Source organism: Micromys minutus (genome assembly GCF_963924665.1).
Source record: "Micromys minutus genome assembly, chromosome: 19".
Classification (NCBI taxonomy): Eukaryota; Metazoa; Chordata; class Mammalia; order Rodentia; family Muridae; genus Micromys; species Micromys minutus.
Window position 1 is genome coordinate 40,623,608 of NC_137954.1, and position 22,624 is coordinate 40,646,231.

Consider the following 22,624-nt stretch of genomic DNA (forward strand, 5'->3'; position numbering starts at 1 on the left):
TCAGCTTCCTAGACAGTCAGGGTACAGCACATCCTTCTGAATCACAAGTCAGAGAAAACTTGCATTTTTAGGTCAGACCGGAACAACAGAGCACCTGGTGAACGTTTTCACAGTGAACAACAAGACACCATCAGGTTCCTGCAGGCTGGGGAACATCTGACAACATCAATGAGACATTTCCCCCCTCCCCTCTGCCTCTACCTTCCTCTCTTCAGCTGCCCCCACTCATGGCCACAGCAGTTCATAGAAATGGAAGCTTCTCCACAGTGTCCTTACAGGGGTTCGTGCTGGTGGGATTTGGGGGAGGTGCAGAGACCCAGGCCCTGCTCTTTGCTGTGTTCCTGGTCCTGTACGTGGTCACCGTCCTGGGCAACCTCACCATGATCGTGGTCATCACCCTGGATGCCCGCCTGCACTCCCCCATGTACTTCTTCCTCAAGAACCTGTCCTTTGTTGACCTCTGCTACTCTTCTGCCATTGCCCCCAATGCCCTGGTCAATTTTCTCTCCAACTCTAAAATCATCAGCTTTGAAGCTTGTGCCACCCAGCTCTTCTTTTTCTCCTTGTTGGCCACCACTGAGGCTTTTCTCTTAGCTGTGATGGCCTATGACCGTTTCATGGCCATCTGCAGTCCCCTGAGATACCCTGTGACCATGTGCCCTATGACCTGTGCCCGTCTGGTCCTGGGTACCTACTGTGGAGGCTGCCTGAACTCCATTGTGCAGACCAGCCTCACGTTCCAACTGCCCTTCTGCAGCTCCAACCGTATTGACCACTTCTACTGTGACGTGCCCCCGCTGCTCCAGCTGTCCTGTGCCAGCACAGCGCTCAATGAGCTCTTTCTCTTCGGCCTCTGTGGGTTCATCATTGTGAGCACCACCTTAGCTGTCCTGGTTTCCTATGGCTACATCACCGTGACCATCCTCAGGATGCACTCTGGATCTGGGCGGCACAAGGTCTTCTCCACCTGTGGCTCTCATATGATGGCTGTGTCCTTGTTTTATGGAACTGTGTTTGTCATGTATGCCCAGCCTGGAGCAGTGGCATCCATGGCTCAGGGCAAGGTGATATCTGTCTTCTACACCCTGGTCATCCCCATGCTCAACCCCCTCATCTATAGTCTGAGAAACAAGGATGTCAAGGACGCCCTGCAGAGGCTGCGACAGAGACACGGCCTTGTGAAGAGAGGAGGCAAGAAGACATCGAGTCAGCATGATGGATGGAAAAAAAGCATCCTTGGATGATAAGTGTCTTTATTTTCTTTTCTTCCTCTTGGACTGTTTTTGCTTTCTCTCTTTTGTGCTTTACTGAATTCTGGCTTTATTCCTTTTTTCCATCTTTTACTCCATTTACCTATCTACCACACCTTTCCTAAATGAAAAAATATTATTCAGGCATTTACAAAGTATGAGTAAGTCATTTTGCTTGCCACAATAAAGCAAATGTTCATAGTTGTAAATATCATGGATCTTTTTCAATTTTGCTTTGACAGAAAAGGCAAGAGAATCAAGACAAGAGTCTTTGAGGCAATTGTGGAATCATTGTCAACATCTCCCAGTGATTTCAAGGCAGCAAATTTCTTATAGTCCTTTCCCCTTTGCTAATCACTGAACCTAATGTCAGTAGGTAGGGACGTGTTCCTGAATATCTAAGGCTGTGGTTCTTAGAAGCTGTGTGCTGACCCATGTTTACATTGATCTACCATGATGATTGACTAAGAAGGATAGCTCTGCAGACTTCTTCCTGCCTTTACAGATTGTTGCTTCTCCTCCCTTCCTCTGCTAAAAAGCTGCCCACCTTGTGGGGTATCACATGTTGCAAACATGGGAGCCCATATTGCAACTGGCTCTCAGCACATCCATTCAACATCCAACAAGATGAAGCCACCATTACAGTCACAATTCAGAACTTTGAACACTTGCCTGGGCAGCTTATACCTGTACTAAGGGGTCTGTTATCACCAGAGATGTCTCCAAGAAAGGATGAAATCTCACAAAAATATGAGGATTGGAGGGAGGACCACCATGTTCTTGTTGCAGATTCTGGGGTTTTGTTGCCTTTAGGTTTCTCTGAGTCCTCAGTGTGCCTGCCTGTCTTGTTTACCCTTATTCATAGTTTTTGGCTGTGGTTTCTGGGTCTCAAATCCATCCAGCATCCTGGGTATCACCAGCCAGCTGGCCTCTGTTCATGGGGCTGGTCTATGTGCTTGCCCTGTGCATGTCTAATTCCAGCCTTCAATCCCCTGATGTTCCTGCCCAGAAATCCTACATGGACTAACTTCCAAGCAGGCTTCTTCCCATTTCCTCTTCCCCAAGAATTTGCAGGTTTCCATCTACTTCCTTAAAAATCTAGTCTCAACCTGCAGACTAAAATATTATTCCCTGTTTATGTTCAGGAGATTTCAAAGTCTTCCTCTCTTTGAAAAGTTCTAGAACATTCTGTTTGGTGTGTGGCCTGCATCTCATGTTTAATGACATACTCTCCCTCATTGTCTTCTCTTTCTACATTTTCTCTTCCTTCCTATTTATCACTCACCTTTCTGACCCAGTTTGCCTTAGCAGCAGGAAAGAGTTACCTACATCCTCCAGTCTTCTGGTCCTCTCCAGTCTTCATGGGTTCTAATGACCATTAGATATTTCCAACACTGTTCAATCTTCTTTTTTCCCTCTGTTCTCCTCTCCCTTCACATTTGCTATGTGACATGGTAGCATCTTCTAATCTCTCATATTTCTAAGATGGAGATTTTTATTTTCAGGTGCTCAGTACTGATCTTTAGCAATCTTTCCACCTGGGGAGCCTCTTTCCATTCTATCTGTAAGCTAGGTCAACTATGAGAAACTCCTTCTGTTATATCTAGACTAAAGAGTACATGCCAAGCAATAACCAATGGTCTTGTTTGTTGCCTTATAAATTCTCCCTTTCTTTTTTTATTTTGGTAAGTTACCAACTTATAAAGGATCCTTATATGGAAATTGTAAGTTTTAGCTTCTTGAATTTGGGTGTCATTTTCTGCTCCTCTTAAGAAGCTTTAGGTCAATATTTCTTGAAATAAATTTTCTTTTCTTTCTCTTTCTGGTCTCCTTCCATTACATCCCTACTGGGTGTATCTGCTCAGTTTCTAGTTAGTATAGCACTCTCTTCCTCTCTGCTCTTTCTTCTTTTTGGTCTACTGATTGGGTAATTTTAACATACAATTCAATATACAGTGTAAATTATAATATACCTCTACCACCCTCTACCTTGCCTTCATCTCAGTTCCTACTTCCACCATGCCTTTCTTGGTTCATTGTCCACAGTGTCACCAAGGAAATATGTTTAAATAAATATTTTACAATATTACCAATGTTTCCCAACAGTAAGTAAGCTATCAGTAGGAATGGATGTGTCAAAGGGACTTGATATATCATCATCTTCTTGTTAAGGAACTAGGTGAGTTCATGAGGGGTGTATGGCAATCTAATATTGCAAAATAACTTTCCTTAGACCTTATCAAACTATACTCTTGAATGGCATTGCTTCAGAGTCATGGCCTGAATATCCCCCTTTCTACTTCCTGGAAGATAAATATTCTCAAATTCTATAAGGAATTAAGAGTCTCTAGTCAAGGATAAAAAATCTTGTCCAAACTCACGCATTCCTTTATGATCCCATCTAGGCCTTATCTTCCCAGATTTATTGACCATGTTTATCATGGCCCTAGAGTGTCCCAGTTCTAGATTGACATGCGCACATATTCATGAAAATAAAGATGTACAGGAGAAAAGAGCCTGCAGAAATAAAAACACTATAATACTACAGTTAAAAAAATAAAATACTATCAAATTCCCAAGAAAGAACACAGCAATCCAAATTATAATGGACTAAAATCTCTAAACTTACTGAAAATCTAGATGATCTGAATTATATGTGTAACACCCTCCATTAAAAAATGAAGACTAATGGAGAAAACAGAGACTTTCCTAAAAGTGTCTTGTTAAAAGTCATTTGGAGAAATTTGACCATTATAGTAAAATTTAATAAAATAATTTACCTGCCATGGTAAGACTTCTCCAGGAACAGTCTTCGTTCAGAGTCATTCCAGAAGAGTTCCTGTGTCTTCCTTTAATCACAGAATTTGAGGACACAGTCGGGGCAAACCCAGAGAGACTTGCTGAAGAAACAAAAACCAGGAGAGCCAAGCGTCAGGATAGGCAGCTTTAAATTTCTACACTTGGCCACTCTGATGGCCTCTCACTACATTCAAAGAACTTTATTTTATAAGTGAGATTGAAAGATTGTCTATGTGTTGTACAGTTCAGGTTTGTAATTGAGAAAGAAGGAAAATACAGGTAAAACCTGATTGAAGAATTCACCAGCTGATTTACTACTCTAGCTTGAGTCTCTCTCAGGATAGGGTACAGACTCTGTATAGTCATCTGGTCAATTATAGAAAAAAAAATTAACTCTCAGTCAGTGGCCAATGTGAGCCAGATCCTGAGAGACTGAAGTCTTTTTTCTTTTCTTATGCTCCCCAATTCTCTCTGTATTTCTATCCCACTTCACTCCACCTTGGACTTGTATCCTTTAGTCTTAATTATTTGTGATGGTTAAGGGTTATGAGCCAACGCCTCCTTGGGATGAACAGGGCCATAGATCTTCTCCATCCGTGGAGCAAAAGTCTCTGCCTGCCTATTTAAGGGGAGGAGGAGTACCATGGGTTTGTGGACTAGAGGAACATTATTCAATGAGAATATAGAAGAAAAGCTGTCACTACTAGAAAAAAATAATTACTTAACAGTCTGCTAAATGGTTTACTGCTTAAGTGGTCTAATGTTTTCCAAATAGGTCTTTTTCCTATTACATGATGCCTGAGAACTAACAGGCTAAAGAGTTGTGATGTTAGATGTTGAAAATGTGAGAAGACACAAAAAACAGTTCATAAAAGAAGAGAGAAATAGTTGGAGGCCACATGCTTGGTCATACATGACAACACTAGTGCTGTCTAAAAGAAAAACAAGGGAATCAAAATGCAAGTTTGTAATTTTGAGAGATCCAGCAGTGTAGACTATCTCCACATTGAAGTAATTGAGATGCATCTATCTATTCAGCTATCCGTCTATCTATCTAGCTAGTTACTTACTAATTCCTGATAAAAAAAAAAAACTTCAAAACTTTAAGACTTGAGTTTACAGGTGCAAGAGCCCTTGGGATGCTCTTGAGTCTGGAGATCAGGAGCACCATGTTTTATTCTAGAGACATGGATTCACAGGGAATATCACAAGAGCTTCACTGTGAGACTCTGTTCAAAGGGATCTGAAAAGGGCCCTCCCCAGCCACATTTACCAGGATTTCTGTATTACATAGTCTCCTACAAGTCTCAAAAGGTTCAATAAAATCTGAATAGCTTAACACATTCCAAAGGCTACACAGGAAAGAGATGAAGGGTCCAAGGCCTGACATACAAGTAATACAAAAGTCCAATGGCGCCACACAAATGAAACAGCCCATAATCCCAAAAACCAAAGCTAAACACTAAATAGTAGCTAATAAAATTGATCAAAAAGAGCCCCTGTGGACCAAGAGAAGCAAATCCCAGGGAGAAACTCACCAAGGGTTGTGCATTCTTGGGAGTCCACAATAAATCCCAGACACTTGGTTTTCTACTCCCCCTAACACAGGGAAAAAAGCAGCTGATACTGTCTGAGGTGGGTAGATCGGAAAAGTTCATTTAAGAAAGTGACTGTATCAGCTATGGGGATATTCAGTCATTCTTCTCTGGGGTCAGCATGACATGAATAACTAAGACCATTACTGCAACCTTTCTCCTAGCCCTACATCAGCAAAATTGTTAGTAGAATTTTGAATATCAAAGCCTGAGTTCTGGCAGCAATAACAACATGGGCTCAGTACTGGCTCCCAACAGGACAACAAAAGGCATATTTAATGCAACAGCAGAAAAAGAAGAAGCATTCATCTCTCCTTAGCCAGTGGCTAAGATCAGCTGCAGGAGATTGATTCATTCTGGCTCTGTTTTAAATGGGCAAAAAGATATCTGGTGACTCTTTCCCAGCCTCAAATGCATCTCCATGGTTATGACTTAAGGATTAGGTTTCAGTAAAAGGCAGTATGTAAGCATAACCAAGCTGGTCAAGATATGGTCCCACCCATCATTGATGAGACCTAAGGGAAATTCCATTCTAGGAAATGCAAAACTATGGAAAAAGTAATCAATGGTGGCAGGGGAAGTGGAATGAGGCGGGTGGAGCAAGGAGAGATCTAGGTCATAGCAAGTACTCTGCATAGTGAAATAGTGGGTGCATGGAACTGCACATTAGTCCAGAGCTGTACAATGCACAACTCCGGGGTCTGGCTCCATGTGACACTGATATGCCAGTGTGATTTCAACCACCACAGCACTCACCCCACACTAGTGGAGGCTGCTGCTGCTTGGACTCCATGTGTGGAATCTCAGAACAACTGGGAAACTTTTGTGTTTTCTGCTCAATATTACTAGACATCCGCAAGTGCTATAAAAATTAATATTACTGGTTAATGTGGACTGGCTGCTGTTATTGATGTTGTTGTTTAGTAGAATAATCCATACTTCCAGGTAATGTTGTAGGTTAGAAGCCATGTATGGGTGTGGAGATGTTAAGAGATTCACAAGGAGTAAGAATGCCACACTACTGAGCCAAGCTGGCCCTGCTGTCTCCACAAGCCACCAACAGCATCCGCTATGAATCCCAACATACTTCCCCATGACTTGAGAAAGAATACCTATTCCTGCTGCCATCTCTTGTGACCTAGACAGCAAACACACTCTATTGATCAGCCCTACATGGCTCTTCCAGTGACCTTCCAGTGACAGAAGCAGCATTAGTGAACCTCTATCACAGAGGGACCCCAATGATTATGGCTGCTGGCTGCTGTCCGGGACCTGACACCAGGTCAGGATCCTCTGTAGAAGCTGTGATCAGGGTCAGTGGTCACCACTAAGTGACACTGGGCATGTCAGAGACAAGAACCTGAGGAGTGACAGCAAGAGGAACACACACCAGGGTGAGGACAGTGATGAGAGCACATAGGTCAGACTGATGGCCAGAACAAACGAGTCCCCTCTCCCAGCACTGCTGGCTGCAGTGACAACACAGCTCTATGCTCTGGATCCTGACATTCCACCACACACAAAGGTACTCATGTGGGCTGTTCCACACCTTCCAGAAAATAAATCATGGTTGGTGAAGACTTTGGAAAGCTCGATCCCTCACAGGGCTCTAGATTGTGCACTGGCTGGGAGTCAGGAGGACCTGGGCCAGGACACTGAAGCAGGAAGACGGCTGTGTTTATTGAGATCCTTGTTTGAAGTGACACAGACATAATATGTGTAAACAGCTGAGCCTGATGGACCGTCCACCCGTGTGTGCAGATGTTCACATGGATAACATGGTGGTCCTCCCACCTTCCCATGCAGGCTGATAGTAGAATGACATGGTGATCCTCCCACCTTCCCATGCAGGCTGATAATTGGATAACATGGTGGTCCTCCCACCTTCCCATGCAGGCTGATAGTCGGATGACATGGTGATCCTCCCACCTTCCTATATGGGCTGGTAGATGGATGATGTGGTGGCCCTTTTGATCACATGTACAGACTGGCAGATAGCATACCAAGTGGGAAGAAATCAAATCATACTGGAGAAATTTCAGACCTTTTATGTATGCCTTGCATTTCAGGTTACTGCCCTCTTGCATTTTTATGTCTTTGTAAAACTTTTATCATTTTTTTTGTTTTTAGTTAAATTTCTTTTTTTTTCAAATTGGATATTTTCTTTACTGTCATTTCATATGTTATCCCCTTTCCTGGTTTCCCCTCTGGAATTCCCCTATCCCATCCCCCATCCTCCTGCCTCTATGAAAGTTTTCCCCCAACCACGTGCTCCCTCCCATCTCTGCCCTGGCATTCCCCTACACCGGGGTATTGAGACTTCACAGGGCCAAAGGCCTCTTCTCTCATTGATGCCTGATACAGAATCCTCTGCTACATATGATGCTGGAACCATGGGTCCCTCCATGTGTACTCTTTGGTGTTTTAGTGTCTGGGAGCTTTGGGGGGGGGGGTCTGGTTGGTTGAATTGTTGTTCTTCCTGTAGGGTTGCAAACCCCTTCAGCTCCTTCAGTCCTTTTTCTAACTCCTCAACTGGGGACCCCATTCTCAGTCCAATGGTTGGTTGAGAGCATCTGTATTTCTCAGGCTCTGGCAGAGCCTCTCAGGAGACAGTTATATCAGACACCTGGCAGCAAGCACTTCTTGGCATCCATATTGTCTGGGTTTAGTGGCATTATATGGGGTGGATCCCTGCAGTCTCTGGATGGCCCTTCCTTCAGTCTCTGCTGCAAACTTTGTCTCTGTATTTCCTCCTGTGGATATTGTGTTTTTCCTTTTAAGGACTGAAGCATCCACTGTTTGGTTTTCCAACTTCTTGAGCTTCATGTGGTCTGTGGATTGTATCTTGGGTATTCCATGATTAGGACTAATATCCACTTATCAGTGAGTGCATGCCATCTGTGTTCCTTTGTGACTGGGTTACCTCACTTAGGATGATATTTTATATTGCCTGTCTATTAGTGTGCTCTAACTACCGTCTCACCAGCAGACCATCATGACTGCATGGCTGCCCCTGAGCTCTCTATACTTCTACCTCAGTGACCTCTACAGGACCTCTCACACCTCCACCCCATGTGCTCTCCCATTCATTCATATGCTACACCCTCATTCCTTTTTTCACCCCTTCCTTCTTTTGCTGCTTAAGTGCTTGCCTCTAAAAATTCATAAGCTTTGCCTTCCCCAAGCACAATCGTGACACCACCGTTTCTGAACCCTCAGAGGAAGCCATGTGTTATGTTTGCACAGTGTTCTCTAAGGCTGGGAACTTGGGACTGCTGGTAAAGTAACAGAGAACACTAGTGTCTGTCCCCAAGTAGCTCCAGGAAATTTAACTCACACTGACAAGCTTCTAGAAGGGCTCAAAAGAAATAAAACACACAACTGAAACAACTAAGAGTGCAAAAGCCTGTGACAGGGGAGGAGATATGAAAAACTATCTTCCAGTCTTGGTATGTCTGCTATTCTCATGAACTAACAAAAAGGTGTGGCTATAGGCACAGACTTGGGCCACTTATCACTGATGTCAGATGGGGAAGTGTTTAAAGGGCCACACCCCTCTACTAGGAGCTATTGGCTGTTAATGGTTGAAGGGGAGGAAGGTTATATTCATCAGTGTTGTAGCCATGAATAAGTTGCCCTTGATTAAATTAATAACCCTAGGCCACCTGTGCTCATGCAAGTGAGTCTAATGTAGGTCAGTGGAGAACATGCACATAACATGCACACACACTCATGACAATGATGGGAAAAAGGTCTTGTGGGGACAATAGGATTCAGAGGAAGTAGCAGGGAGAATGAGAGAAGATAATGGAGGAACCCAGTGGATTCCTTAAACCCAGGCAATTACAAAGCTATCTCACATGAAGTGTGATTAAGGACAACGGACAATGTCAAGTCCAGAATGAGTATGTATTGTTCTCAGTCTTCACAAAGGCAGCAGATGGAGTGAGTCTGTGGGAGGAAGCATGGCTGGGAGGCAAAGCTATGCACCAAGATCGCTGACCAAGGAGACGAGCTATGTCTTTAGTGTGGACCAGTAGTACTTACTGGCTTGAATTTTGAATCCCTTTAAGTGAGATGTGTGTTAAATTGCAACAACAGAAACATTGGAACAGAAAGAGAATTGTGTCTGCTTATACTGATCCTGAGAATATTGAAGGCTCAATGGCATGAGAAGGTTGACTAATGATCATGGAGGAACAGGATGAATGGTCCTATACAGGGCTCTATAACACCTTATTCAGGTCAGCATAATCAGAGGAAGGAGGAGGAAAGGCTATGGCCAGTAGGCCACGATACTCCAATTAAATAATGAATTTAATGAGGGATACTGGCCTGTATGTCTCTGAATCATCTGCCAAACTCCTCATTTTGTCTTCTTAAGTCCCTGAGAACCACAATCTTCCAGCCAAATCACAAGGACAGAAAAGCTATGAAGCTGACATTATTGTCCAGAGCCAATGTTATACCTCTGGAGGATAGGGTGTTTGAGTCTCATATACAACAGTAGACAGTGTCTCCTTAATTGGCCACTGGAGACTGCCAGTCCCAGATCTACCTATACAATATCCTCCACAACAGAGAGAAGCCAAGTATAGACAGCCACATGGGAAGAGAAGGAAGGCCAGGAAAGCCAGACCGGACATCTCAGAAGACACAGAAACTGCTGCAGACACAGACTCTAACAAGGAGCAGATCTACACCTCTCCATATGTACCTCATTCTATTTTCCAGAAGCCCATAGCTAACCTCAGAAGAAAAAAAGGAACAATATTGTCTACATTTGGCACAAAACTGCTACAGTAGCATGGGGACTTGAGGAGTATGCTTGATCTCCATTAGATTTTGGGTGAGTCCTGTGTTACACGAGGATGAGGTAAGATCAGTGTGTTGCTTCTGAAGGATGCGGACAGGAAGAAACACATTGGAACATCAGCGTTGTGTGTTCAGCAATAATTGTGAACTTATCTCTGCAAACATAATTATACTGTTGTATGGCTAAGCCTCACATCATTCCCAGTCAGGGATTGAAGTACTGTGAGGAGGGTGCACCCAGGGTAAATCATTGTGGCCACAAGTCCCAATTCTGAAGCCAACTGGGCAAAATGTCGGAGTCCATCAGAAAACAGTGATGCTGTTGACTGAGGTGGAACAAGTCTAAGATGGATACAGCTGTCACTTCACAGTACCTCTACCCAAATCTTCCACAACAAACCTATCCATAGACCCCTTCCTCTTCCACTTGCCTCTAGATGGATTCCATTCTTGGCAAGCTGGAGATATGATGCTTGTCCTTGCTCCAACACGAAGCATAGGACCAGCTGTTTCATGGACCTATTTATGCACATCACACTGAGCACAAAGTAAACATATCTGGTAAGTGCCTGGGTTCTTGACTGTTACATCAAGAGTGAGCACGAAGCACCATGCACACCTTTGAGCATGCAATGGGAAAGTTAGCTATGGAGAATATAGAGAGATTCCATGAAGTCCTTCAGGTTCCATGTCCTCACCCTGTATGGGGGACATTGAAACAACTGAGTGAAAAAGCTCAGGACTTCCTTGGGCTCCCAGAATGGTGTAGAACAGACATTCCATCCCTCTATAGCCAGGCTGCTAAACCCAGCAGCACCCCCAAACCCCTCAAATATTCCTCCTGGGAACAAACAGTAGCAACCATAGCTGGCCCCACAGGACAGGTGTATGTATCGTAGAGTGTAGACACAATGAGAAGAGAAAGTGTCCTTGAATGTTAAAGACACTGGGCAGTGGCCGGCCTCTTCTGCATTTCAATGGAAAAGAGTAAGTTCTTATAACCCCCTAAGCTAAGGGTAGAACAGGGAACAGAGCTGACATCAGGTTAGAGGCCATGAGTATGTCCCAAATATGTCCAGGCCCTAGTTTTGATGTTTCTCAGAACATGGAACTGCTCCTCCCTGTGATCTCCAACTTTGAGACTTTGAGACATAGGCAGCAGCAACCCCACACATCTAGCAAGCAGAGCCTGCACACTGCTGGCCACTGCATACCAGCACTGGAGCCCCCGCTGCTCAGGTGAGGTCAGAGCTCTGTGGGGGGACCACACAGAGACTCAGACTCGGTCTGGGAAGAGTGGTTTCCTCCTTCAGTGCCATCCCACAAGTGAGAGAATCACCTAGTCAATTGGTTGGAGAACAGAATTCTCATGGACATTTGTGAGTCAATAAGAATAACTCAGTGTAGAGATGGTAATGGGACTCAGGAGACAGCTACCTCAGTAGAGCTGCTGGGGAATTTCCCAGGGAACTGAGGAGGCAGAGGCCAGAGGCAGGCACAGGGTTACTGAAAGGCTGCCTGTACACTGGGAGTCATTAGGGTCTGGAAATCTTTGTGCTTGTACAGAGGAAGAGCTCAGAAAACCCTCACTAAGTCAGTGACTCTGAAGAAGTGTTCCTTACAGGTCGAGTCAGCTCATCTGGAAGGAGATTGGTGCAGCTAGTGAACTTCAGCAGAGTGGACAGCTTGTCACCAGCATGATCCTGTAGTCTCAGGACCATGAGACAGCACCAGTGAGATATGCTCCCCCACTCTGCCTCCACCTTCCTCTCTTCAGCTGACCCCAACCATGGCCATGGCAGACCACAAAAATGAAAGCCTTTCCACAGCTTCCTTGCAGTGGTTTGTGCTGTTGGGATTTAGGGGAGGAACAGAGATACAGGCCCTGCTCTTTGCTGTCCTCCTGGTCCTCTATATGGTGACTGTCCTGGGAAACCTGACCATGATTACGGTCATCACCCTGGATGCCCGTCTACACTCCCCCATGTACTTCTTCCTCAAAAATCTGTCCCTTGTTGACCTCTGCCTTTCTTCTGTCATTATCCCTAATGCCCTGGTCAACATCTTCTCTTCTTCTAAGACTATCAGCTTTGCAGGATGTGCCACGCAGTTCTTCTTCTTCTCTGTGTTGGCTACCACTGAGGCTCTGCTATTAGCTGTGATGGCCTATGACCGTTTCATGGCCATCTGCAGTCCCCTGAGGTACTCTGTGACCATGTGCCCTATGACCTGTGTTCGTCTGGTCCTGGGTACCTACTGTGGAGGCTGCCTGAACTCCATTGTGCAGACCAGCCTCACGTTCCAGCTGCCCTTCTGCAGCTCCAACTACATTGATTACTTTTTCTGTGACATGCGCCCACTAATCCAACTAGCATGTGCCAACACAGCTCTCAATGAGCTTGTCATGTTTGGCATCTGTGGGTTCATCGTTGTATGTGCTGTGCTTGTTGTCATTATCTCTTACTGTTATATCATAGTGACCATTCTGAGAATGCACTCAGGGTCAGGGCGACACAAGCTCTTCTCTACCTGTGGCTCTCACATGACAGCCGTGTCCTTGTTTTATGGAACTGGCTTTGCTGTATATGGCCAGCCAGGAGGTGTGGCATCCATGGAGCAAGGCAAGGTGGTTTCCATAATCTACACTCTGATCATCCCCATGCTCAACCCCCTCATCTACAGTCTGCGCAACAAGGATGTGAAGGATGCCCTCAGGAGGCTGGGGCAGAGACACAGTCTGGTGAAGGACATTGGATAATGTCATCATCAGGAACTATGCTAGAATCAGAGAAGGGATGGATCCCTGAGTAAAAAAAAGAGTTTTTAAATCTTTTTGATTATTATTTTTTGTCTCAGCACTGTGTTTTCTTCGTTATTTTTTTTCTTTTTTCTGATTTTCTGACTTGGGTCCTCCATTCATCTATCACTCACCCAGGTATCCATCAACACTCCTGTCTGTTCGCCAGCTTCCCTGTCTTTCTTGAATGTAAGTCATTAGACAGGCATCTCTCAATTGTATATAGGCACATGCTTTGTCTTCACATGCTCCATAGTGGGAAGAAGACTGGATCACTTACATTTTGGTTTGAGAGAAAGTAGTGTTCAATGGTTGAAAAGCAGGTTTGGAAATCATTGTCCACCTCTCCAAAATAGGTTTTATGGCTGTAGTTTTCTCTGTGACTCTTAACACTTCTCTCATCACCAACATGACAACATCTCTTTGGAGCACGCTGAGTTCAGAAAGTTTGTGTTGACCCATCTTTACATTGAGCTACTCTAAGGATGGGTTAAGAACCATAGTGCTGCAGCATTGCTCCTCCATCTTACAATGTTGCTGCTTTCCTGCCTTCCTCTGTTCATGAAGCTGCCTTCCTCGTGTGGTAGCATAGTACACTGCTGGAGGCATGAGGGGCTTAAAGGCAATGGGCTCCCAGCATCTTCCTTCAACTGTCAGCATGGCTTATAGATGATGTCACAGTTAAATTCTCAGTTCATGGACCCTTCCAAACTTTGCCTGGCAGCCTGTAACTTTAGCAAGGTGTTATTTCTCTTCATAGATGACTCTAAGCAGTTCTAGAACATTCTGTTCTGTGAACGGCACATATCTCAATTTCAGTGATATCATATCCCCTTCACCCACCATCTTCCCTCTCCCTTCCTCTCTTTCTCCCTCCTCTTACCCTCTTCCTCTCCCCTCATCCCTCTATCCCTCCATGTCTCTTTCTCCATTTTCCTTCTCCCTTCCTCTCCACTTTTTTTCTCTCTCTGTTTATTCATTTCTGTCTCTACCTCTCTCTGTGTGTCTCAGTCTGTCTCTGTCACTCTCTGTCTCTCTGTCTCTCTCTATCTCTGTCTCTCTGTCTCTCTCTCCCTCCCTCCCTCCCTCTCTCACTCACTCACTCACTCACTCACTCACTCACTCATTCACTCTCTTTCCCTCTGCCATCTTATTTGGTTTTGAAAAAGAACAACCCATGTGACGTCACCCTCAGTGTTAGAACTCATGCTAGAGAAGCACAGTTGGCAGCATCTTAGTGCTCACCCTACTCAGGTGCAGACTCATCTTCGCCTCGTAGATGTGAGTGGTGCAAGAAGGGAAGAATCTGCTTCCAGACATCCTGGGAGAGGATTAGTCCTTAGTCAGAAGCCAGATCGACATAAGGGGGGGGACGCAAACTCTGTCCTGAGCAGTGTAGAGGAGAAAGACTCAGAAAACGACCAGCACATGCCATCTGCACACAGGCTGCACTAAGATGCTGTGAGCACCGCCGACCAAGGGTATCAGGGCTTGGGCCATAGAACTTCTCCCTCTGCCTGCCTATTTAAGGGGAGATGAGGAATAACAGAGGCCTGAGGACTAGTGGAACATTTTTCAGTGGGAGTATAGAAGAAATGCTATCACTACTAGAGAAAAAAGTGATCAATTAACATTTTGCTAAGCAGTATACTGGCTACATGGTCTGATGCTTCCCAGATAGGTCATTTTTGGTTCTCATGGTACCTGGGAACTAACAGGTTAAAGGCTTGTGTTGTTAGATGTCAAAAATGTGAGAAGACACAAAAGGAAATCTCATGAATGAGGAGGAAATAAGTTAGAGGACACAATAATTGTTCATATATGACAATACTAATGCTGTCTAAAAGTAAAACAAGAAATCAAAAAGGAAGTTTATAATTCTTAAAGATCCAGAAGTAGACTATCTATCTCCACATTTAAGAAGTTGATATGCATCTCTCTCTCTCTCTCTCTCTCTCTCTCTCTCTCTCTCTCTCTCTCTATCTATCTATCTATTTATCTATCTATACATCTGTCCATCCATATATCTATCTGATGAGAAATTTTAAAGCTTGAGTTTACAGATATAAAAGCCCTTGGAATGCTCTTGAGACTGAAGACACTCAGGAGCCCCATTGTTTTTATTTGAAAGGCATGGATCATAAGGAACACCATAAAGCTTCACTACAGATTCTCTATTTAAAATGACCCGGGATGGGCCATCCCAAATATATTTGCTAGGATCTTAATATTGCACAGTCTCCTGAATGTCTCAAGTGGTACAACAAAATCTGAATGGCTCTCTAGGGCCACCTTGATATAAGTAACAATAACCATTATCAGATCTTCTTCCTGGACCTGGTTTACCAAAGTTTTTAGTAGAATTTTGAATATGAAAGCCTAAGTTCTGGCAGCCATAACAACATGGACTCAGTCACTGGCTCCCAAAAGGACAATGAAAGGCATATTTAATGCAACATCAGAAAAAGAAGAAGCATTCATGTCTCCTCACCCAGATGCTAAGGTCAACTGAAGGAGATTCATTCATTGTGGCTCTGTTTAAAGGAGCACAAAGATATCTGGTGACTCCCAGCCTCAAATCCATCTCTAGGGTTTTGACTTGAGGATTGGGTTTCAATAGAAGGCAGTATGTAAGCATACTCAAGTTAGTAAAGATATGGTCCCACCCAGCATTGATGAGACCTAAGGGAAATTCCATTCTAGGAAATGCAAAACTATGGAAAAAGTAATCAATGGTGGCAGGGGAAGTGGGATGAGCGGGTGGAGCAAGGAGAGATCTAGGTCATAGCAAGTACTCTGCATAGTGAAATAGTGGGTGCATGGAACTGCACATTAGTCCAGAGCTGTACAATGCACAACTCCGGGGTCTGGCTCCATGTGACACTGATATGCCAGTGTGATTTCAACCACCACAGCACTCACCCCACACTAGTGGAGGCTGCTGCTGCTTGGACTCCATGTGTGGAATCTCAGAACAACTGGGAAACTTTTGTGTTTTCTGCTCAATATTACTAGACATCCGCAAGTGCTATAAAAATTAATATTACTGGTTAATGTGGACTGGCTGCTGTTATTGATGTTGTTGTTTAGTAGAATAATCCATAATTCCAGGTAATGTTGTAGGTTAGAAGCCATGTATGGGTGTGGAGATGTTAAGAGATTCACAAGGAGTAAGAATGCCACACTACTGAGCCAAGCTGGCCCTGCTGTCTCCACAAGCCACCAACAGCATCCGCTATGAATCCCAACATACTTCCCCATGACTTGAGAAAGAATACCTATTCCTGCTGCCATCTCTTGTGACCTAGACAGCAAACACACTCTATGGATCAGCCCTACATGGCTCTTCCAGTGACCTTCCAGTGACAGAAGCAGCATTAGTGAACCTCTATCACAGAGGGACCCCAATGATTATGGCTGCTGGCTGCTGTCCGGGACCTGACACCAGGTCAGGATCCTCTGTAGAAGCTGTGATCAGGGTCAGTGGTCACCACTAAGTGACACTGGGCATGTCAGAGACAAGAACCTGAGGAGTGACAGCAAGAGGAACACACACCAGGGTGAGGACAGTGATGAGAGCACATAGGTCAGACTGATGGCCAGAACAAACGAGTCCCCTCTCCCAGCACTGCTGGCTGCAGTGACAACACAGCTCTATGCTCTGGATCCTGACATTCCACCACACACAAAGGTACTCATGTGGTCTGTTCCACACCTTCCAGAAAATAAATCATGGTTGGTGAAGACTTTGGAAAGCTCGATCCCTCACAGGGCTCTAGATTGTGCACTGGCTGGGAGTCAGGAGGACCTGGGCCAGGACACTGAAGCAGGAAGACGGCTATGTTTATTGAGATCCTTGTCTGAAGTGACACAAGACATAATATGTGTAAACAACTGAGCCTGGTGGACCATCCACCCGTGTGTGCAGATTTTCACATGGATAACATGGTGGTTTTTTATTTTAATCACATGTCAGACTTTTAGATAACATACTAAGTGAAGACAAATCATATCTTCCTCAGGGGAAGGTTCAGAACATTTTAATATGCTTTCCATTTGAGGTTACTGCCCTCTTGGATTTTTATGGACTTTTAGTTCATTATCTTCTGTTTTTAGTTGATTTTTTGTTTTTATTTACAGTGTCATATTGCCTGTCCATTGGTGTGCTCTAACTACCGACTCACCAGCCGACCATCATGACTGCATGGCTGCCCTTGAGCTCTCTATACTAACCGTGTTTACTGTGCTTCTACCTCAGTGACCTCTACAGGACCTCTCACACCTCCACCTCATTGCTCTCTCACTCATTCCCATGTTCCATCCTCTTTCTTCCCTTCCTTACCCCTTCCCGGTTTTACTTTTTAAATACTTTATACTTAAATACTTTATTACTTAAACATTTCACTGCTTTAGTCTCTTGGCTCTAAAAATCTAGAAGTTGTGCCTTCCCCAAGCACAATCCTGATACTGGCATTTCTGAACCCTCAGAGGAAGCCATGTGTTGTGCACAGTGTTCTCTGAGGCTGGGGAATTGGGACTGCTAGTAAGGTAACAGAGGTCATCACTGTGTGTCCCCAAGTAGCTTCAGGAAATTTAATTCATACTGAAAAACCTTGAGAAGGGCTCAAAAGAAACAAAACAGACAACTGAAACAACTAAGAGTATAAAAGCCTATGACAGGGGAAGAGATATGAAAAACTATCTTCCAGTCTTGCTATAGCTGCTATTCTCATGAACTAAAATAAATAAAGTGGCTACACGAACAAACTTGGGTGGCTCATCACTAATATTAGATTGGGAAGTGTTTACAAGGTCCCACCATTCCCATAAGAATTATTGGCTGTTAATGGTTGAAGGGGTGGAGGGTCATATTTATCAATGGTGCAGCCATGAGTAAGTTGCCTTTGACCAAGTAAATAACCCCAGGCCACCTGCAAGACAATCTAATGGAGGTCAGTAGAACACATGCACACACGTGACAAACATGGGAGAAGAGCCTTATGCAGACGAAGCCTTCAGAGGAAGTAGCAGGGGTGGGGTGAGTGAAGATAATGGAGGATCACACGTGTATGCCTCCAATCTAGGCACCAAACAAGCTATCTCCCTTGAAGTGTGGTCAAGGACAAGGGTGAGTAAGCATTGTGCTCAGTCTTCACAAAGACAGCAGATGGAGTCTATGGGACGAAGCATGGTTGGGAGGCATAGCTAAGCACCAAGGAGCAGAGCTGTCTCTTTAGTGTGGGTCAGGACTTATGGTTTGAATTTTTAACCCCTTTAAGTGAGATTCATGTTAAGTTGAAACAACAGAAACAATGGGGTCTATTGAGAAAGGAACATTGAGACCAATTACACTGAATCCTGGGAACACCAAAGGCTCAATGGCATGAGATGGTTGACTGATAGCCATGGATGAGCAGGCTGAACAGTCCCATATAGGGCTCCATAACTCCCTGCTCAGGTCATATAGTCAGAGGGAAAAAGAGATGTGCCCAGGAGGCCATGATGTTACTCAGAAAAGCATTTTAATGAGGAATAGTGAGCAAGGTTGCTCTGCGACATCTGCCAAGCTCCTGATGTGGCTTTCACAAGGAAATTGAAGAAATCATCAGATCCTACTACAAAAGCCTATACTCAACAAAACTGGAAAATTTGGAGAAAATGGATAAATTTCTAGACAGATACCAGATATCAAAATTAAATCAGGACCAGATAAACCATCTAAACAATTCCATAATACCTAAAGAAATAGAAGTAGCCATCAAAAGCCTCTCAAACAAAAAGCCCAGGGACAGATGGATTCGGCCCAGAATTCTATCAGACATTTATTGACGACCTTATACCAATATTCTACAAACTATTCCACAAAATAGAGTCAGATGGAATACTACCCAACTTATTCTTCAAAGCTACAATAACTCTCATTCTTAAACCACACAAAGACCCTACAAGGATAGAGAACTTCAGACCAATCTCCCTTATGAACATTGATGCAAAAATACTCAACAAAATCCTTACAAACCGAATCCAAGAACACATCAAAACGATCATTCTCCATGATCAAGTAGGCTTCATCCCTGGGATGCAGGGATGGTTTAATATACAAAAATCCATCAAAGTAATCCATCATATAAACAAACTTAAAGAAAAAAACCATAGGATCATCTCACTAGATGCCAAGAAGGCATTTGACAAAATTCAACACCCCTTCATGTTAAAAGTCTTGGAAAGAGCAGGATTTCAAGGCCCATACCTAAACCTAATAAAAGCAATATACAGAAAACCAACAGCCAATATCAAACTTAATGGTGGGAAACTTGAAGCAATCCCACTAAAATCATGGACTAGAAAAGGCTGCCCACTCTTCCCATACCTATACAACATAGTACTAGAAGTCCTGGTACTAGACAGCAAAAGAAAATCAAAGGGATACAAATCGGAAAGGAAGAAGTCAAAATATCACTATTTGCAGATGACATGATCGTATACTTAAGTGACCCCAAAAATTTCAGCAGAGAACTCTTACAGCTGATAAACAACTTCAGCAAAGTGGCTGCATGTAAAATTAACTCAAACAAATCAGTAGCCTTCCTCTACTCAAAAGACAAACATGCTGAGAAAGAAATTAGGGAGAAGATACCCTTCACAATAGTCACAAACAATATGAAATACCTTGGTGTGAGTCTAACTAAGCAAGTGAAGGACCTGTATGACAAGAACTTCAAATCTCTGAAGAAGATCTCAGAAAATGGAAAGATCTCCCATGCTCATGGATTGGAAGGATCAACATTGTAAAAATGGCCATCTTACCAAAAGCAATCTACAGATTCAATGCAATCCCCATCAAAATTACAACTCAATTCTTCATAGAGTTGGAAAGAGCAATTTGCAAATTCATCATGAATAACAAAAAACCTAGAATATTGAAATCTATTCTCCACAAGAAGAAAACTTCTGCAGGAATAACCATCCCTGAGCTCAAGCTATATTACAAGGCAATTGTGTTTTAAAAAAAACTGCATGGTACTGGTACAGATATAGGCAGGTAGATCAATGGAACAGAATAGAAGATCCAGAAATGAACTCTCACACATATGGTCACTTGATTTTTGACAAAGGAACTGAAAACATTCAATGGAAAAGGGACAGCCTCTTCAACAAATGGTGTTGGCTCAAATTACCAAGAGAGAAAGGCTGTAAGGCATATATTTTCCAGACCAGTGTTATACCCCTGGAAGCCAGGGAGTTTGAGTCCCAGATGCCACAGAAGACAGTGTCTCCTTAATTGACCACTGGAGACTGCCAGTCCCAGCTCTACCATGTACAATATCTTCCCCAACAGAAAGAACCCAAGGATAGACACCCATACGCTGCCCAGAAACCAGGTATGGGAGAGGAAGTAAGGGCAGGAGAGCAAGACCTCACATCTCACAAGACACAAAACCTGCTGCAGCCAGAATTTGCACACACAGACTGTCACAATGAGGGGATCTACACCTCTACCCATATCTAACTAATTCCATTGTCAGAAAGCCATAACTAACCTCAGAAGAAACCTTGGTGTCTATATTCAGCACAGACAAGCCTCAATAGCATGGGAACTTAGGACAAATAAGTGATAGCTATCTGATTTTGTGTAAGTCCTGGATCTCACTTAGATAATGTAAGGTCAGTATGTTGCTTCTGAAGGATGCTGAAGGAAAAGACACATTGGGGTCATTCGTCTTGTGTGTAGCAGTAACTGTGAACTTACCTCTGGAGACAAAGCTGTTCTATTGTGTGACCAAGTCTGACATCATTCCCAGTCAGGGAGAGCAGTACTATGAGGAGGGTGCACCCAGGGTAAATCATCATGGCCACAAGTTCCAATTCTGAAGCCAACTAGGAAGAAGCTCTGAAACCATCAAAGGAACAGTGATGCTGCTGACTTAGGAGGGGAAAGGCTGAGATGGGTACAGGATCTCCCTTCACAGTACCTCTCCCCAAATCTTCCACAACAGACCTGTCCATAGACCCCTTCCTCTTCCACTTGTCTCTAGATGGATTCCATTCTTGGCAAGCTGGAGATATGATGCTTGTCCTTGCTCCAACACGAAGCATAGGACCAGCTGTTTCATGGACCTATTTATGCACATCACACTGAGCACAAAGTAAACATATCTGGTAAGTGCCTGGGTTCTTGACTGTTACATCAAGAGTGAGCACGAAGCACCATGCACACCTTTGAGAATGCAATGGGAAAGTTAGCTATGGAGAATATAGAGAGATTCCATGAAGTCCTTCAGGTTCCATGTCCTCACCCTGTATGGGGGACATTGAAACAACTGAGTGATAAAGCTCAGGACTTCCTTGGGCTCCCAGGATGGTGTAGAACAGACATTCCATCCCTCTATAGCCAGGCTGCTAAACCCAGCAGCACCCCCAAACCCCTCAAATATTCCTCCTGGGAACAAACAGTAGCAACCATAGCTGGCCCCACAGGACAGGTGTATGTATCCTAGAGTGTAGACACAATGAGAAGAGAAAGTGTCCTTGAATGTTAAAGACACTGGGCAGTGGCCAGCCTCTTCTGCATTTCAATGGAAAAGAGTAAGTTCTTATAACCCCCTAAGCTAAGGTTAGAACAGGGAACAGAGCTGACATCAGGTTAGAGGCCATGAGTATGTCCCAAACATGTCCAGGCCCTAGCTTTGGTGTTTCTCAGAACACGGGAGTGCTCCTCCCTGTGATCTCCAACTTCGAGACATTGGCAGCAGCAACCCCACACATCTAGCAAGCAGAGCCTGCACACTGCTGGCCCCTGCATACCAGCCCTGGAGCCCCATCTGCTCAGGTGAGGTCAGAGTTCTGTGGGAGGAGCACAGAGAGACTCAGACTTGGTCTGGGAAGAGTGGTTTCCTCCTTCAGTGCCATCCCACAAGTGAGAGAATCACCTAGTCAATTGGTTGGAGAACAGAATTCTCATGGACATTTGTGAATCAATAAGAATAACTCAGTGTAGAGATGGTAATGGGACTCAGGAGACAGCTACCTCAGTAGAGCTGCTGGGGAGTTTCCCAGGGAACTGAGGAGGCAGAGGCCAGAGGCAGGGACAGGGTTACTGAAAGGCTGCCTATACATTGGGAGTCATTAGTGTCTGGAAATCTTTGTGCTTCTACAGAGGGGGAACTCAGAAAACCCTCACTAAGTCAGTGACTATGAAGAAGTGTTCCTTACAGGTTGAGTCAGCTCATCTGGAAGATCAGCACAGCTAGTGAACTTCTGGACAGCTTCTCACCAGCACGTTGCTGTTTTTTCTGGACCGTGAGATAGCACCGGTGAGGTACATTCCCTCTCTGCCTGCGTCTTTCTCTCTTCAGCTGACCTCACTC

The 22,624-nt window shown here is 44.2% G+C and overlaps 1 protein-coding gene across 1 annotated transcript; it reads left to right on the top strand.

The window, feature by feature from the left end:
• Positions 1-227: 227 nt before the first annotated feature.
• On the top strand, positions 228-13,217 carry LOC308432877 (olfactory receptor 9S13-like; the record flags this gene model as incomplete). Its single annotated transcript, XM_080932733.1, has 2 exons — positions 228-452; positions 12,474-13,217. The coding sequence occupies 2 exons, from the start codon at positions 228-230 to the stop codon at positions 13,215-13,217; spliced, it is 969 nt and encodes a 322-aa protein (XP_080788859.1).
• Between the last annotated feature and the right edge of the window lie 9,407 nt (positions 13,218-22,624).